The sequence below is a fragment of the Urocitellus parryii genome, chromosome 8, assembly GCF_045843805.1.
Source record: "Urocitellus parryii isolate mUroPar1 chromosome 8, mUroPar1.hap1, whole genome shotgun sequence".
Taxonomy (NCBI): Eukaryota; Metazoa; Chordata; class Mammalia; order Rodentia; family Sciuridae; genus Urocitellus; species Urocitellus parryii.
In genome coordinates, this window is record NC_135538.1 from 90,764,312 (window position 1) to 90,783,840 (window position 19,529).

At 34.8% G+C, this 19,529-nt stretch overlaps 1 protein-coding gene across 1 annotated transcript in view; it reads left to right on the forward strand.

Annotated features, from left to right (window-relative positions):
- Eys (EGF-like photoreceptor maintenance factor) overlaps positions 1-19,529 on the forward strand; it is a 1,574,159-nt gene that overhangs the window by 287,920 nt on the left and 1,266,710 nt on the right. The window contains 2 exon segments of the mRNA XM_077801488.1: positions 14,054-14,183; positions 14,281-14,662. Of these exon segments, the coding sequence (XP_077657614.1) occupies positions 14,054-14,183; positions 14,281-14,662 (512 nt within the window).

The window sequence follows — 19,529 nt, forward strand, 5'->3', positions numbered from 1 at the left end:
TTTTAAATTAAGAAAAAATGGGATTTGTCGTTTTAATGGTAACTGAAATGCCATCTGATAATGCTATACAATTTATAAGTGAATTAAAAATAAATGCCTGTATGTGTACCTAAGACTGATTTAGTAAACAATTCTATATCCATAATAATATAACTATAATGATATAGTATTTAAGCCACAGTTCTCCTATATCAATTTCAAACATGTCTTAGGCAAACAAGATTGATATATTGATAAATTAGTAAAAGGCAGAATGGAAACAACTGATTCTTTGATATTTGCATTGAAAAAAGAAACAGTTTTTAAAAATGTATTTGTATTTTGAAAAGTTAACCTTTTAGTTGAGGAAAACTTAGGGAAAATATAGGATTAAATGTTTTAAGATTAAAAAAGAATGCCACCTGATTCTTTTTAGCTCATCTAACAATTATATTCCAAATACTAAAACATCTCAAGCATTTCGCTTATAGTTGAAATGATAGATTTCTTTCTATTATTTCCTATTATAATTTCCTATAATTCCTCTATTATTTCCAAATCCATTTTCCAAAATATAAGGTAACAGATATATATAAATTCAAATTACTATATGACTACATAAACCTTTCAACTTTTGTAGAACAGAAAAATTTCCAAACTAAAGTATCTCTAAACTGGAAAACAGAGATGTCAGTTTCTAGACTCACAAATCTCATATCACTGATATGATCATAAATTTCTCCAAATTTTTTTCATTTTTCTCAACTCTGTTATTGTCATGATGTCTGAAGAGCTGTTCTTTAATTCTTTATAATATCTGTCCAAATTCAGTCTAAATTGCCCTTCCCATGCTGGGTTGTGGCTTAATGGTAGAGTGCTTGTCTAGCGTGTTCGAGTCACTGGGTTCGATTCTCAGTATTGCATATAAATAAGTAAATAAAATAAAGTTCCATGAGCAACTAATAATTTTTTAATTAAAAATAAATAACATAACTCAATAATGAAATTAAATTGATTCTTTCCCTTCCTTTCTTACTTTGAATATTTATTACTTATCACAAAGTACTATCTCAGTTCCAAATAATATTATGTACCCTCCCCCTCCCACTTAGCTATGTAAAAAAAATGGTATGTTAATAAGAATGACTATATTATAATTTCACTATATATATGCATATCTGGACATCATGTTGTAAAACTGAAATGTATATATTTAAATAAAAAATAATTTTTATTTCTCTTTTATATACTGAAGGACGAACTTATTCTTCTCCATGTATTTTATTCTTTTCAATTAAAATTACTTTTAGTTTAAACAACTTTTTACCAGGTATGATAAACCATTTTTGATGGTACATTTTAAAACTCAGTTACTTTCAAATAATCAGGATTTTTAAATTACATCCAATTGTTTTCTAACTTCAAAAACATTGCTTAGCTGTTGTTTAAAGCTATTTTCAAAATATGTTAGAAATACAATAAAATGTCTATTCACAATTTCCCAAATGTAACTTATTAACAAAATGGTCTCTTCTACTTACCTATTTGTATTAATTTCATATTATTCTTTGGACAGGATATCATTTATTATCTTTCATCCCTCTTAATTGGGTAGTATAAAGATTAAACATTTATAAAATTCAGTCCCCAAAATATATGATTCAGAAGAGATAATTGTGTATCTCTTAATAATTTGGCAGGTGGGGGTTCTTACTGGCAGACCAGATCTACTCCACAAAAGACGTTCAGAAAATATTCAACATCTCTAGCAATTTGAGAAATGCAAATGAAAACTACTTTAAGATTTCATCTCACTCCAGTCAAAATGGCAATCATTAAAAATAGAAGCAACAAAAAATGTTGGCAAGGATGTGGGGAAAAGGTATACTCATACATTGCTGCTGGGAATACAGATTGGTGCAATCACTCTGGGAAGCAATGTGGAGATTACTTAGAAAACTTGTAATGGAGCCACCATTTGACCCATTTATGCCACTCCTCAGTTTGTACCCAAAGAACTTAAAATCAGCATACTACAGTGATGCAGCCCCATCAATATTTATATCTACTCAATTCACAATAGCTAAACTATGGAAGCAACCTAGGTTCCCTTCAATAGATAAATGGATAAAGAAAATGTGATATAATATACAATGGAATATTACACAGATTTAAAGAAGAATGAAATTATGACATTTGCTGGTAAATGGATGGAGCTGAAAAATATTATACTAAGTGAAATAAGCCAATCCACCCAAACCAAAGGCTAAATGCTTTCTCTGATATGCAATGCTAATTTACAATAAGAAGGGGGAGCTAGGGAAGAATAAAAGTAGTTTGGACTGAGCAAAGGGGAGTGTAAGGAAGAGATGGCGATAGAGGGTAGAAAGGATAGTAGAATGAATCAAACACTATTACCCTATGTGCATATATGACTAATGACCTGTGTAATTCTACATAATGTGCAACCAGAAGAATGAGAAGTTATCCTCCATTTATATATGATGTGTCCAAATGCATTCTACTGTCCTATATAACTAATTAGGATAAATTTTATTAAAGATATTCAGAAAGACAATTTGTTCCATTTTGGGATCTGACATCACTTCAGTTATTACTATTATTTTCGTGGCTAAAACTCCTTGTCTTCCATGTCTGTAATTTTGCTTTATGTAAGTAGGAATAGAGGAAGTCCTGAGAGAGCAGTTTATTTTTAAACTATTGAGAAGATATTTGGCACACACATTATTCCACACATATTTAATATCTGAGAAGTTAGCCTAAGGACTGAGTAAATGTCAACTGTTGGAGAGATCATATGGTTGAAAACAAAGGAAACATACTGAGGGGAGCACTGTCATTCTTTCATATACTTCATGAAAAGTATACTAAATTGATGTTCAATGCATGATGCAAAACATTTCATTTTGTGTGTTTATGCTTGGTAGAAATTAGCTTTATTCTTAGATGCTTAGCTTTCTTATTTCATTAAGAAAGGCCAAAAACACAGCTGTAATTTTTTTTTGGTCGTTAACATCTTCTTTTGTGTATGTGTGGTACTGGAGATGGATCCAAAGTGCTCATTAATACTAGGCACTCAATGTAAGACTGAGCTACATTCTCAGCCCTTTAATCTCCCTTCCCTCACCTCATGCTGATGAGAAAGAATCATGCTAAGTTCTTTCAACTTGCAACTCTGAATCAGCTTCTGTAGCGCTGGAATTAAAAGCATTTGACCCTTGCATACTTATTATTTTTTCCTTAGCAAAATTTTCTTCAAGGTGAAATTATTAATGTCTGCAATTAAACTCAATTGGGTTTTCCCATACTTATGTTCCCTTTCCATTCTAAGGAAGTTATGCTTGATATATTGTATACATATCAATATTTATAAAGAAATTTCACATGGTCAGCCTTAACATTTATGTTACTAAGTAAAATATATACTCTCAGTATATTGTTGGATAATAATTTTTCAGAGATTATTGGGTTAACTGAATGTCTTGAAACCAGAAACATTGAAAAAAATTCTTTTCTGTACTGTATTTTGAAGAATGTTTATTGAATGAACAGTGTTAGAAATGCAAGCACTGTTATAAATGGATAAAGGGTAGGTTTGCCTATAGTCTCAAAATACAGAGATAGTTGCCTCCTTCCAGAGCTAAAAGCAGACTTCCTTATGACCCAGATTGCAAAGAAAATGTCTGTATCCAAGGGAAATGGCAAGCACAGTTTTCCTCTGTTACAATGTAGATGCTAATTGTTTTATATACTTTTATATAAAATTTACATACATTAACTTTTTAAATTTTACCTAATATCTACTTTTTTATAATTAATTTACTCTTACCCTTCATGAGTTATTTGTGAAGAAATAAAATATATCATTATATACTACAATTGTTATAATTATATATATGTATACATGCACATACACATTCATGTGTGCCTGTTTCATATACACATATGAAACGTAATTGAATTTTTATATCCACATATGAAACATGTAGCAGAATTATGAATAGAGAATTGACTTCTCATGATTCTCATTAATTTTTAAGGTTATTATTTCCGTGAACTAGGCAACCTATTTATTTATGACTGTATGTGCCTCACTGAATACAAGTAAACTTAATGTGTTGATTAAAGATTTACCTCACTAACAACTAGTGTACAAATGTGATGCATAATTTATAAATAATTATATAAGACATGCCATTAATCATGTTATTAAATAATTAGTCCCAACAGTGCAGAATTTCAGATGGAAAATGCTTAAATCATTTAGTGCCTTCAATTTATAATTACAGATTGAAAATATTGCAAATGTTTACTCTATTGACTGTCTGATCTCTTCTGTAGTTTATTAATTGTATTTTTTGTTATGTTAAAATTTTAATAAGTGCTTTAGAGATTAGTTCCTTTTCTCTAAAATGCACAAAAGAAAAATACTTTTATGTTGATTAAGGGTGGATATTTATGACATATTTATTGTTATTGTGTGATAATTATTTTTATATTATCATCATATATCTACATATATATGGATATACTTACTATTTGAGCGAATTGAAATATTCTTTCATCTCAATATATTATCTAAATACTTGTGTAGCCCCAAGGCTGTTTTGTAAAAATGTATTAGATTACTGATAATATCACCCCAAGGAAAGTGATTCAAGTAGAACTATGTTGTATATATTTTTCACATTTTTTACTTTGATGATTTAGAATTTAATGTATTTTTTCTAACTAGTTATACATGTCAGAAGAATGCATTTTGTTTCGTTATACACAAAGAGAGCACAACTTTTTATTTCTCTGTTTTGTACACCATGTAGAGTCACACCACTTGGGCAATCATACATGTATGTACCTAGGGTACTGATGTCCTACTCATTCCACCATCTTTCCTACCCCCTCACCCCCTCCCCTTCCCCCCCTTACCTTTGGTGTTTTGGGATTGGCTTACTTTGCTTAGCATGATATTCTCTAACTTCATCCATTTACCTGCAAATGCCATAATTTCTCTTTTAATGATGAGTAATAGCCCATTGTGTATATATACTACAATTTCTTTCTCAATTTATCTATTGAAGAGAACCTAGGCTGATTCCATAGTTTAGCTATTGTGAGTTGAGCAGCTATAAACATTGATGTGGCTGCAACACTGAAGTATGTTGATTTTAAGACCTTTGGGTACAGACTGAGGAGTCGGATAGCTGGGTCAAATGGTGGTTCCATTACAAGTTTTCTAAGGAATCTCCATACTGCTTTCCAGAGTGATTGCATTAATTTGCAGTCCCAGTAGCAATGTATAAGTGTAACTTTTACCTTCATCCTTGCCAACATTTATTGTTGCTTGCATTCTTCTTTTGTAAATCTATTTATTTATTTGTTCTACTTAGTTGTACATGAGAGCAGAATGCATTTCAATTCATAGTACACAGATGGAGCATAATTTTTCATTTCTCTGGTTGTACATGAAGTAGAGTTACATCATTCGTGCCATAATACATATACCTAGGGTAATAATGTCCATTTCATTCCACCATATTTTCTAACCCCATAACCCTCCCTTTCCTTTCCTTCCTTCCTTTGCCCTTCCAAAGTTTCTGGATCCTCCCATTGCCCCCTCCTTATTATGCTTCAGCATCCACTTATCGGAGAAAACATTCAACCTTTGGATTTGGGGGGTTGTTGCTTGTATTCTTGATAATTGCCAAGAGTAAGATGAAAACTTAGAGTAGTTTTGATTTTAATTTCTCTAATTACTAGAGATGTTGAACATTTTTTCATATATTTGTTGATTATATATCCTCTTCTGAGAAGTGTCTTTTAAGTTCCTTAGTCTTGTCGATTGGGTAATTTGTTTTCTTTAGTGTTACGTTTTTTGAGTTCTTTATATATCCTGGAAATTAGTGCTCTGTCTGATGTGCATGTAATAAAGATGTTCTCCCACTCTGTAGGTTCTCTCTCATATTATTGATAATTTTCTTTGCCGAGAAGAAGCTTTTCAGTTTGAGTTAATCCCATTTATTAATTCTTGATTTTTATTTCTTCAGCTTTAGGAGTCTGGGCAAAGAAGTCAGGATCTAATCAGACATGATAAAGTTTTGGGCCTACTTTTTCTTCTATTAGGTGCAAATTCCTAGTCTAATTCCTAGGTCCTTGATCTGTTTTTCACATTTTTATATACAAAGACATCTACCTATATTTGAATGATTCTAGAATTAGGAATGCTAATATAAAATAGAATTCAAGGTCAATTCCTAATATGTCAGATTTTCCCTAGCAAAGTGTTCCCTTTTCTGTCAATTTACCAGACCACGTGATTGCTAATAGCATTACAACTGGGTCCTCCATAGTGATAGATCACAAGTCATACTCTTAACTATAACTCAAAAAGCCTCAGGACAACAGCTTTCAGCATGTTACCCCCCATTAGCTGAGAGGTATTGGTTGAGAGAACCCATCCATTTATTACTGAGCTCCAACTTCCCCAGGCTTTTTGGAATAGTAGCAGTTTTTCATAAGTTGACTTTCTGGGCTACCCAGATGGAAATATAACTTGGCATTGCATATAGCAGCTATCATACTCTAACCTGTTCTGAGGTCAGGAATACATGTTTTACTAGTATTTCATTATTTGTCTGTCTACATAGGAATTTTGAAGAAGTGCTTCAAAAAAATAATTATTTGTAGGACCTCCACCAGATTTAACTGTTGAGTAGACTGAAAATATTTGCATGTTGATATTACTTCTTCCCCATGTGATGCTGATGTGGTTAGCCAGGTTCCTGTCCATTAACTGGCATTTGGAAACTGCATACATGAAAGAGTTAGATGTGATGGAAAATTCAAGCAGCCTATTGGGATCCATATCTAACTCTGGCTATAAACCAGAAATTTGTCAAAACTATTAAACATTGACACTAGAGACCATGATGATATTTTTTGTTTATTATTGTTATTAATATCTACCAAGTTTTACTTCATTACTCTTAAGATAGAAGTAAATGGAGCACAACCTGTGCCAGAGTCTAGTTGCCAATAAAGACATAATGTTTTCAGCCACTGAGTGAAAGAATAATTCATAAGGCAAAGCAGATCTTTAGATGAAAGAATAAATGCATTTCCCAAAGGAACAGTGTAAAATCTTGTTTTGCAAAATCTGGTGTAAGTAGCAAAGCTTGCAAAAATGTTTTACTTCTTGGTGTCTCATTAGATTCTTTCAATTCACAAAGTTGAAGCAGATCTAGGAATCAACACTTTATAATCTCACCAGCCACTTCTTCAGCAAATTTAAATTATAATTCTATTGTAGACTTAACTGCACATACAAGGTAAAATCATGCATATTTGGTTAAGATGCTCAGAGGAAGAATGTACGTGTACCAAGAAGTTACAAAAAAAGGTTTATTGTTGATATAATGGGCTTCTCTGGGAAGAGGAGGGCATTCCTTAGTTGATCAAAACTCAGAGACTGACTTGCTCTATTTACATTAGGGAGTTGGGCCAGAATGAGGATTCCTATATATGGGAAGGTGTTTTCATGGTTTGAAGTTCACACCTGTGCCATAATAAGGAAGACATAGAATTCATTTTTAGCTATGGAAGACCTGGGCAGTAAGGGAGCAGGGAGGAGTGAGACTTTTAAAAGTCATCAGTAACATAAAAATATAGTCAAATTTTTATTACAAAAGCATTATTCTATAATATTAAACAATTCAATATGCAAATATTATACATATATTCTTAAAAATGTATTGCTAACATTGACATGAAACTGTTTAATTAATGTTTCTATCATTCTATGTCACTAATATCTCATGATACTGATCATGGTTCCATACAATGGAAACAAAAATTCTAAACAAGTGGGGTTGAGGAGTAACAAGGAAGTGATAGCATGAATTCACTTGAAGTAGGCACATCAGCAAATGTTTTCACTGAGACTACATGCATGCATTTGCTACACTGACAACTCTAATGCTATTGGCTTTACTTCATGTTTGGAAACATAATATATTATTCTGTTTCTAATACATGAAAGTGAAAAGTAAGGTTGAATTAAGTCCCAAACAAAATGTTTAAGCAGTGAACCTTTGGAACATTCTCCATTATTTTAAAGTCAAGATTAATGTATTGCAAGAAATACTATGGCCTTCCTGCCCTTTAGGTTTTTGCCACAACTTAGATAAATGACCCTCCATGGTTTTTCAAAGTGTAAAAGCTTTTCTGCTACTAGTGATGAAGGAGGATGGATTCCCCGAGATTTCAACAGATTGACAATATCTTATCTTACTGGTGCACACATGCTTCATGAAGGCAGAGAAGGCAATTTACCCTCCACTGTGACTATTTATTTGCTTTTTAATTGGCTTGGACTAGTTTCCTACAAGAAAACATTAAATCATAGTTGAATACAAAGGAGGTGTGTGATGGGTGAGAGCATCTGTGTGGGTAATTTCTAAGTAAATAAATTACACCTATTCAAACACTTCACAGAGCATTTACAGGAACAATTAAGTTCTCGGTCATTGCTGTTTTTCAGAGATGTACAAGTTTGTGTAGTTCCCATGAAAAAAACAGTGTTGTTTTTGGAAAGAAAACTTTTGCATTTAGCTATTAATGTGTCACTATTTCTATGCAAAATGATAAAGTTAAGGGAAGTGATATTTGTACTATTCATCAGACATAATGTGGCCTAAGTACAATTAAAATATAAAATCATTTTTTCTTTTTGTTCCAATTGGACAGATCACATTCAATATATAAATTATAATTTATAAATTATAAACCAAATATGTGCAATTATCAGTTTTTACAAATATCTAAAGATGATTGAGTCCAAATCACATTTTTTTAGTATACCATTGATTTTTAATGCATCAAATTCATCCATTTGGAAATAAAGATCTACAACTTTTCTTATTGTAACAAAAGAAATATCTATCTGTAAGTAGTTCAATCATGAAATTATTTGTTTGCATATGTAGATGATCTATGTGTTTGCCTTTGCTTCAGATGTTAAATTTAACATTAAGATATTTTCAATAAAATAATTACTTTCACCAGTTTGAATTTAGGAAAATTCTTGACCAAAAATTGTGAGAAACTTTTTTCCCTTCACCACATTACTTTATGTATATTTGTGTCTGTAAAATAAGCAAATAAAAATTAGGAGAGCCAAGACAGTCATCTATTTGAACTTTTTCTAAGGCATTAAAGTAATAAATATTTCACCAATTCTGATTTGTCAATCTGCTCCTGTGTTGTTTCTCAACCTCAATTATTCCACAGGTTTGAGCAGTAATCATACCATAACTTGTCTTAGAAGGTCAAACTCTTTGGAAGAACATTTAATTACATGTTTTCTTGGTTGGAAAATAAAATGTCCTAATACATCTATATGTCTAAATTAATTCAATTAATTGTATTTAATTGCAACTTTTCTCATTTATGGTGTTGTGAAGTTTCTTTCTCTATTGTCTAATAGGCTCTGTTAAAATCAGCAGAACCCAAATTTAACAAAACAAAATACAATTATTTTTGCAGAATAAATGCCTTAATTGTTTTTGTAACTTACTTTAAAAGATCTTTTTAGGAAAATAATATTTTCTTAAATATTATTTTTGAGAAGATATAACTTTTATATGTACAATCTTTTTTAAAAATTTTATTTGTTTATTTTAATTAGGCCTATATGACAGCTGAATGCATTTTGATTCATGGTATGCAATCGCACATATAGTGTGATGCTAATCATGTACAATTAGATGTGCAGTCTTTATTAATGTTTGTATAGCTATTTTCCTTCCAGTTGAAGAAAAGGTTTTTACCTGGCACTTAGCCAAGAAGTCTCTGAATTTCAAAGCACAATTGCTTTGAAGTTTTCTTTGATTTATGTAACCATTTTATTTAACTAAAATAGACATGATATTGTTGTAAGTACTCATAAAATAACCATTTGTATTTGCATTCAAATTTTTAGGAATGTCAGTGAATGTCTTTATTCTACTATGTGCCCATAATGTCTATAATACAGTACATATTCAAATTGTGTTGAATGATTGAACGGATGGGTGAATACTTTATTGCATTATTGCTCACTAAAGGCAAGAAAAGTGTTATTATTCAATTTTTATTATTTCTAAAACTGTTGCTTAAAATTTCAGATGATTTACTCAAGGTTAAAGAACAAAATTAGGGAAAATAATTTTAGTTTGCAAAAGCCTGACCTAAATTTAATTTTATTTATATTCATTCTTCTTGGTTGTAAGTCCTGCAAATGTAGTCCTCATTTTATAATTTCAAATTATGTATTCAAAAATATAACTTGGATATAACATAATTATGACATACTTATTAAATAATATAAGCACCAAACTTATATTTCTTTCCTAACAATAAATAGTAATGATTTCAAGCAAAAATACGATAGTTATTTGCTTCAGGGACATAAGACTGCAAATCCCTTAATATGGGTCACTTACCAAGTCTAATTCATCAGATTTTTCTCATGAATAGTTCCTTTAAGACTCTCACCTTATTGTATCTACCAATCAAATGCAAATAATCCGTAAATCTTGTCCAAGACTAATTAGGTCCCCATCTAGAAGACACCTCCTGAACTGGAAACATGATAATCAGGCAAAAAAAAAAAAAAAAAAAAAAAAAAAGGTTTTCTTGGAATCCCTCTTATGTATCTTGTAAATCCAAGTTACTCTGGAGGAATTTGAATTACTTGCTTTTCTTGAAGACACATTCTTGATTTTTTTTTTTACTGTGCTTTATTTAATCTTTTTCTTGTTAAATCATCCTTTCTGGGATTTTTTTTCCTCTTTCTTGTATTTTGATATTTTAATATCTGTAACCTATTTATTTTTGAATATGAAATAGCTTTAAAAACAGTTTTCTTGAAATGTTTTATTCTAATTTGTTATATAAGACAACAGAATGCATTACAATTCATATTACACATATAGAGCACAATTTTTCATGTCTCTGGTTGTATACAAAGTATATTCACACTATTTATGTCTTCAAACATATACTTAGGGTAATGATGATGTCCATCTCATTCCACCATTGTTTTTACCCCTTACTCCCTCCCTTCTCTTTCCTCTCCTTCGTCCTATCTAGAGTTCACCTAATCTTCCCATGTTCCCCTTCCCAACTCCACTATGAATCAGCCTCCTTATATCAGAGAAAATATTCAGCATTTGTTTTTTGGGGGGATTGGCTAACTTCACTTAGCATTATATTCTCCAAATCCAGGGACACAGCCACATCCATGTTTATAGCAAATGCTGTTTACCTGCATATGCCATGATTTTATTCTCTTTTATTGCTGAATAATATTACATTGTGAATATACGGCACATTTTCTTTTTCCACCACTTGCACATCAGATAAAGCACTAATCTCTGGGGGTATAGAAAGAACTCAAAAAGCTAAACACACACACACACATACACACACACACACAAAATAACCCAATTTATAAATGGGTCAAAGAACTGAACAGATATTTCTCAGAAGAGGATATACAAGCAATCAACAAATATATGAAAAAATGTTCACCATCTCTAGCATTTAGAGAAATGCAAATCAAGACTACTCTAACATTTCATCTCATTCCACTCAGAATGGCAGCTATCAAGAATACAAACAACAACAATTGTTGGTGAGGATATGGGGAAATAGGCACAATCATACATTGCTGGTGGGATTGCAAATTGGTGCAGCCAATATGAAAAGCAGTATGGAGTTTCCTTGGAACATTAAGAATGGAATCACCATTTGACCCATCTATTCCACTCCTCAGTCTATACCCAAAGGACTTAAAAACAGCATACTACAGGGACACAGACACATCAATGTTCAATAGCAGCACAATTCACAATAGCTAAACTATGGAATCAACATAGATTCCCTTCAGTAGATGAATGGATAAAGAAAATGTGAGATATATATATATATATATATATATATATATATATATATATATATATATCAAAAAACAGTTTTAGCATTATATGAAAGCTTATTTTACACATAATTAAAAACTGAGGTGCAGGGATTACTTTTAACTTTAAGGATATTTGTGGTGATTTAAGTAATTCTATGAATATTAGGCAAAATGAATGCTGTGAAAACTGTTTTTTAATATTTGATTTTAGTGTTTTTATTTATATTTTGAGGTTGTAAACAAAAATAAATTAGCTATATAGAACAACCAGGTGACTAATAATTAGAAATCAATAAAGCTGAGACTTTGCAGCAAGTGAAAATAACCTAAGTAAATTGTATTTTGCTTTGATCTTTAGTCAATGGATTTGAGATACAATAACAACAACATTAATAGCTTTAAAACTCCAAATCACTGCAGAAATTTATTTTATATTCATAAATGAAAAATGGTAGAACACAATAAAAAGAAATCCCTGTTGATTAGATCCTGAGGAGGTGAATGTACCCCAAAGGTGGATCACTTATGTGTACACATTCTCTAAGCACTCACCTCCTAAATCTATCCCTAAAGTAATCTTAATTTCTACCTTAAAATTATAGCTTGATAACACTGAATTCTTTTTTTCTCAAATTCTAATAAAGGAGTCATAAAATACAAGAATTCATAAAGCTACACAAGAAAACTTAGTGATAATTATCCTGGTACCAGAATTAGGGTTTTATAACAAGACTAGAAATTTAAGTAATAGACAGCTTTAATTTGACCTCAATGGAAATAAAATACAAAGCTTCCTGACCCTTTCTCTATTTTTTGGTTTCGTTTTTTTTTTTTTTTTTTTTTTTTTTTTTTTCCGAAATACAAGTTATATCCCTACCTTTAAACAGAAAAAAACTGTTCCCTTACTGGGTCTATATGTTCTGTCAGTCACATTCAATATGTACTGGTATTATGACTGCTGACTAGAGTCACATGAACCAGAATATTCAGTACTTGTTGGACTAGCTGCTCACTGCAGATATAAGGAAGAATAGTATTCTTGCCTTATTCTGCTCTTTGCCAATAATGCCAAGTGTGAAGCTTCTGAGAAAATCTTGGAAAGGAAAGTATCAGTATCTTCATGAATTCATAGAATTAGGGAAGTGAACATTAAAATATGAAGGGAACTATAAGGATTTGGGGGCACAGGATGATGCAGAATGTTGGAAGATCAAATATTTAAAATAGAGATGTAAGGTGCAAGCATTGAGGAGTTGGGAGGAAAGAATGTTACAATGTTAACAGTGATATGTGCTATCATGGGAATTAATAAGAGGAGATAAGGAAAGAAGAAAGACTTTAAACCAGAGCTAAATTCTAACAAAAGAACAGGAAAGTGAACAGGGAGCCGGTGGAAGAGAGGATAAAATTGATTTGTGCTTCTCAGATATGTTCTGTAGATCAACAGCACCGAAGGCCTTGGGTTTTTACTGCAGAATCCTTACTCGGTTGTAGACCTACTGAATCTGTGTGTCTGCACTGCATTTGAAAGAAAACCTCATACAGTTCACATTACAGTTTGAGGCACAGTGGAATAGAGAAGCAATATGTACCTCAAAGAATTTTATTTTTCCCTTTGAAAGAAAAGAAGAGAAATATCTGGAAGCTTTTATAATGAATCATGAGGGCATTTACTCAGCCTCTGGTCCCTGTCATGTGATGGGTAAGAGAAGGCTTTAGAGGCAACTTTAGAAGACTACAGAGCAAACATTCTTTCTCAAGAAAATTAGTTTTCTCTCACTCTCCCTCTCTTGCCCCTGTATATGTGTATCTTTATTTTACATCAATTTTTATAGCACCTTTATTTTTAATAGCTCCAAACTGGAAACCACCCAAGTATTTATGAGTAGGATAAATAAAATAGATGTACACAACAATATGGATGATTCTAAAAACGATTATGCTAAGTGATAGAAACCAGCCAAAGAAGTACACATTAGGAAGAAGATGGCCGCTGGGTACGGGGGTCGCTGAAGTGCTGAGCGTGGGGCTCTGAGCAGCGGCTTTAATCGAGATTTCACGCAGCTTGTTAGAGCACCTTTCACCATTAATCTGTAGCGGACCACCTTGCCAAGCAGCAGAAAAAACAAAGAAATTGAAAGAGAGACGTTTTTCTGCTCAGAGCCGCGGGCGCTTTGCGCCCATCTGCTGCCTCTTTCACTTCGCTCCCGGCAGAGAAGCTGAATGCGTAATCAGCAGCGGATTGTAAGTACCTGAGACAAGAAAGCTCAGTACACTCCCTCCTTTTTTTCCTTTTTTTTTGTTTTTGAATATTTTCTATTCAGGGAGAGTTAGTGGATGGGTATTGTGGGCTGGGCTGTGGTTTCGGGGCTGAAAATCCACTCCGCGGGAGCCGCCATTTGCTTTATGCATGCTGTCTTAATGGCTCTGACTACATAGTCCAGCTGCCGCACCTAGAGACTGGAACTGGGCTGCCTGCCGAGTCCTGTCCTCCGAAGGCGGGACCACGACCAAGCGCCGCCGCGAGAGACCACGGTCGCTTGTTCCCTGCTGCACCTTTGAGCAGAGCCTGTTCTGGGGTCGTTCGGCATTCCCCTGCGAGGGAACCCGTGCTCCGGAGGTGGGAACTGGAGAGCCGCGGCGGCAACAGCTCGGACTCCGGGAGCCAGGAGCCGCGGCGGCAGCAGCTTGGACCCCGGGAACCAGGCACCTAGCCAAGGAGCGGCGGAGGTCACGGCGGCGCTGCTAAGGCCGCGGACAAGCGCGGCGCCCGAGCGCGGCCCAGAGGTGGAGGCGATGACAGCAGGGTTTCAGTTCTAGAAAACTGGACGGGAAACAGAAGCAGCAGTTTGTATAATCCCAAGATCTTGCTTATGCCAGGAAACTGTAAGGGCAACATGAATGTCACTGAGGTGGTCTAACATGGCGGCAGACGCGGAGAGATCAAGTCTCTGACCTCTTCAATTGTGCGGATATAGGGAGCTGTAAATTATCTAAAGTCTGCTTGCTCAGGATCACTAGGCAAAGTTGAGCTGACGTGGAGCTAGGGCGCACAGCCTGGGCCCCTCAGAAAACGCACACTGAGCACGAATCAGCTGCATTCAAGCTCTGGTTCGCCTCCTTCTAGTGACTCAGCACTAACGATCCCACTGAAATAACTAGTCGGCCCACCTGAACTCACAGAGGTAAAAGCCAACTGAGCACCATAGCCGGACCCAGGGAATCAGGAGAGACGTGAGACCTGCAGTGCAGATCTCCCGGCTATTACTTCCACCAGTGCTGACAACAGAGGTCCCTTGCACCAGCTACCAGGGGAGTTGCTACCTGAGGGCAAACAAGTTCGCTGGGGGCCCTCAGCCCCAAACCCTACAAACTTGGGGTCTGAGGGAGGCAAACAGAAAGGGTGTGCCCAGGCATCCATGAAAACAGGGCTCCCAGGAGCAGCAGACCTGGCATGTAGTCAGTATTGTGGTGAGTGTCACAGGTGAGCGGGGCCTGGCTTGAGGAACCACAAGAGAAGGTCCTAGGCACTCAGGATTGGAGACCCGCACAGTCTGGGAAGAAGAGCTGAGGCACAGTGATTGGCTCCCACCTATCAAGAAGAGAAGCCTGGCCCAGTGGGCATAGCTCCACCAACTGGAAGAGAAGCTAATCGAGCTATATGACTGCATTTATTATTATTATTTTTTTTAATGATTATTATTAGTATTTTTTTTTTCACTTTTTGTTGTTGTTGTAGTTGTTGTTCTTTAACTTTCTTATTAATGGTTTCAATTTTTTTAAACTCTTTTTATTTTATTAGTATTACTATTATTTTTTAAACTTTAATTTCCATTTTTTATTATCATTATAAAATTTTTTTTTTTTTGGCTTTAAAGTTTTATTTTTTTCGTTTCTTCTTTCTTTCTTTTCACTTTTTTTTTTTCTTTTGTCTTCTCACTTCTTCTCAATTTTCCTATTCCCCCTTCCTTGAATTCTACCTGCCTATACTCATTCTCTTTAGTGACTTCTTCCCTCCCCTTCTAATATCTCTCCTCCCCAGTGCCTACAAGCTAGGCAAACCTGCAACCCACGGGCGGGTCAGGTCCAGCAACCTGCCGAGTGACAGAATAGCTACACGTGCCTGCAGGGAACGCGGACAGGACCCACAAGTAGGACAGGGCCGGTGGCTCACTGAGGGGCAGGCCCGTCCCCTCCCCCAGTGTCTGCAGGTAGGCGGGTCTGTGACCACCGGCAGATGGGCCGAGCGGCCTGCTGAGGGGCGGAACCGGCCCCTCCCCCAGTGCCTGCAAGCTAGGCGAACCTTCGACCCATCGGGAGGTTAGGCCCAGCAACCTACAGAGTGACAGAGGTGCCCCTCGCACCTGCTGGGTAGGCGGACCTTTGACCGACCAGCAGAGCAGAACTAGGGCCTGCCAGCGTGGTAGACGGATCACACCAATTGGAGGAGGATCACAGCCACTACCTGCCCTGCAAGGGTGATTTTTCAACTATTCAAGAGCAATATAAATAAATAGAGAGAAAATTTCAAAACACAACAGTTTCACCAAGCAGAAAGAAACGCCAGCAGTATGAAAAGACAAGGAAAGAAAGGATCACAGGCAATGCAGGTCAACTCAACGTTAGAAGAGGTAGTAGGTGCAACAGATGGAATGTCAGATAGAGAGGTCAGGATATACATGCTTCAGATGATCTGGAGTCTCAGGGAAGACATGAGACAGCAAAATCAGATAATGAAAGATCACATTGACAAACAAATCCAGGAAGTAAAAGATCAATTTCACAGGGAGATAGAGGTAATAAAAAACAAACAAATAGAAATCCTAGAAATGCAGGAAAAAATAAACCAACTTAAAAACTCAATTGAGAATACTACCAGCAGAGTGGATCACTTAGAAGATAGAACATCAGACAATGAAGACAGAGTATTTCAACTTGAAAAGAACATAGATAGCTCAGCAAGTCTACTAAGAAACCATGAGCAGAACATCCAAGAGCTATGGGATAATATCAAAAGACCAAACTTAAGAGTCATTGGGATACAGGAAGGCACAGAGCTCCAAACCAAAGGATTAAGCAATCTATTCAGTGAAATAATACGAGAAAACTTCCCAGACTTGAAGAATGAGACAGAATCCCAAATCCTAGAAGCCTACAGGACGCTGAATGTGCAAAATCATAAGAGATCCACACCTAGACACATTATAATGAAGATGTCCAACATACAGAATAAGGAGAGAATTTTAAAAGCTACAAGGGAAAGGAAGCAGATTACATTTAGGGGTAAACCAATCAGGATAACAGCTGATCTCTCAACACAGACTCTAAAAGCTAGAAGATCCTGGAATAACATATTTCAAACGCTTAAAGAAAATGGATTCCAACCAAGAATCGTGTATCCGGCAAAATTAAGCTTCAGGTTAGAAGATGAAATTAAAACCTTCCACGACAAACAAAAGTTAAAGGAATTCGCAGCTAGAAAACCATCTCTTCAAAAAATACTAGGCAAAACATTACAGGAAGAGGAAATGGAAAATAACTTTGATAACCAACAATGGGAGGTAGGACAGTAAAGGGGGGAAAGTAGTCAAAGAGGATAACAAATCAGGTTCAGTAACATCAATAAACAAATATGGACAGAAGAACAAACCATATCTCAATAATAACCCTAAATGTTAATGGCTTAAACTCACCAATTAAGAGACACAGGCTAGTAGAATGGATCACAAAACAAGACCCAACAATATGCTGTTTACAGGAGACGCACTTGATAGGAAAAGATGTACATAGACTGAAGGTGAAAGGTTGGGAAAAATCATATCACTCATATGGACCACGGAAACAAGCAGGAGTGTCCATACTCATATCTAATAAAATAGATTTCAAGCCAAAGCTAATCAAAAGGGATAAAGAAGGACACTTCATACTGCTCAAGGGAACCATACACCAACAAGACATAACAATCATAAATATATATGCCCCAAATAATGGTGCAGCCGTGTTCATCAAGCAAACTCTTCTCAAGTTCAAGAGTCTAATAGACCACCATACAATAATCATGGGAGACTTCAACACACCTCTCTCACCACTGGACAGATCTTCCAAACAAAAGTTAAATAAGGAAACTATAGAACTGAATAACACAATTAACAAACTAGACTTAATTGACATATATAGACTATACCACCCAACATCAAGTAGCTACACTTTTTTCTCAGCAGCACATGGAACCTTCTCAAAAATAGACCATATACTATGTCACAGGGCAACTCTTAGACAATACAAAGAGGTAGAGATAATACCATGCATCTTGTCTGATCATAATGGAATGAAACTGAAAATCAATGATAAAAGAAGAAAGGAAAAATCAAGCATCACTTGGAGAATGAACAATAGGTTGCTGAGTGATCAATGGGTTTTAGAAGACATCAAGGAGGAAATTAAAAAATTCCTAGAGTTAAATGAAAACACAGACACAACATATCGGAATCTATGGGACACATTGAAAGCAGTTCTAAGAGGAAAATTCATTGCTTGGAGTTCATTCCTCAAAAAAAGAAAAAACCAACAAATAAATGATCTCATACTTCATCTCAAAATCCTAGAAAAAGAAGAGCAAAACGACAGCAAAAGAAGTAGAAGGCAAGAAATAATTAAAATCAGAGCTGAAATTAATGAAATTGAAACAAAAGAAACAATTGAAAAAATTGACAAAACTAAAAGCTGGTTCTTTGAAAAAATAAATAAAATTGACAGACCCTTAGCCATGCTAACGAAGAGAAGAAGAGAGAGAACCCAAATTACTAGCATACGGGATGAAAAAGGCAATATCACAACAGACACTTCAGAAATACAGAAGATAATCAGAAATTACTTTGAATCCTTATACTCCAATAAAATAGAAGATAGTGAAGGCATAGATAAATTCCTTGAGTCTTATGATCTGCCCAGATTGAGCCAGGAGGATATAGACAACCTAAACAGACCAATAACAATAGAGGAAATAGAAGAAACCATCAAAAGACTACCATCTAAGAAAAGCCCAGGACCGGATGGGTATACAGCAGAGTTTTACAAAACCTTTAAAGAGGAACTAACACCAATACTTTTCAAGCTATTTCAGGAAATAGAAAAAGAGGGAGAACTTCCAAATTCATTCTACGAGGCCAACATCACCCTGATTCCGAAACCAGACAAAGACACTTCAAAGAAAGAAAACTACAGACCAATATCTCTAATGAACCTTGATGCAAAAATCCTCAATAAAATTCTGGCGAATCGGATTCAAATACATATCAAAAAAATTATACACCATGACCAAGTAGGATTCATCCCTGGTATGCAAGGTTGGTTCAATATACGGAAATCAATAAATGTTATCCACCACATCAATAGACTTAAAAATAAGAACCATATGATCATCTCGATAGATGCAGAAAAAGCTTTCGACAAAGTACAGCATCCCTTTATGTTCAAAACTCTAGAAAAATTAGGGATAACTGGATCATACCTCAACATTGTAAAAGCAATCTATGATAAGCCACAGGCCAGCATCATTCTGAATGGAGAAAAA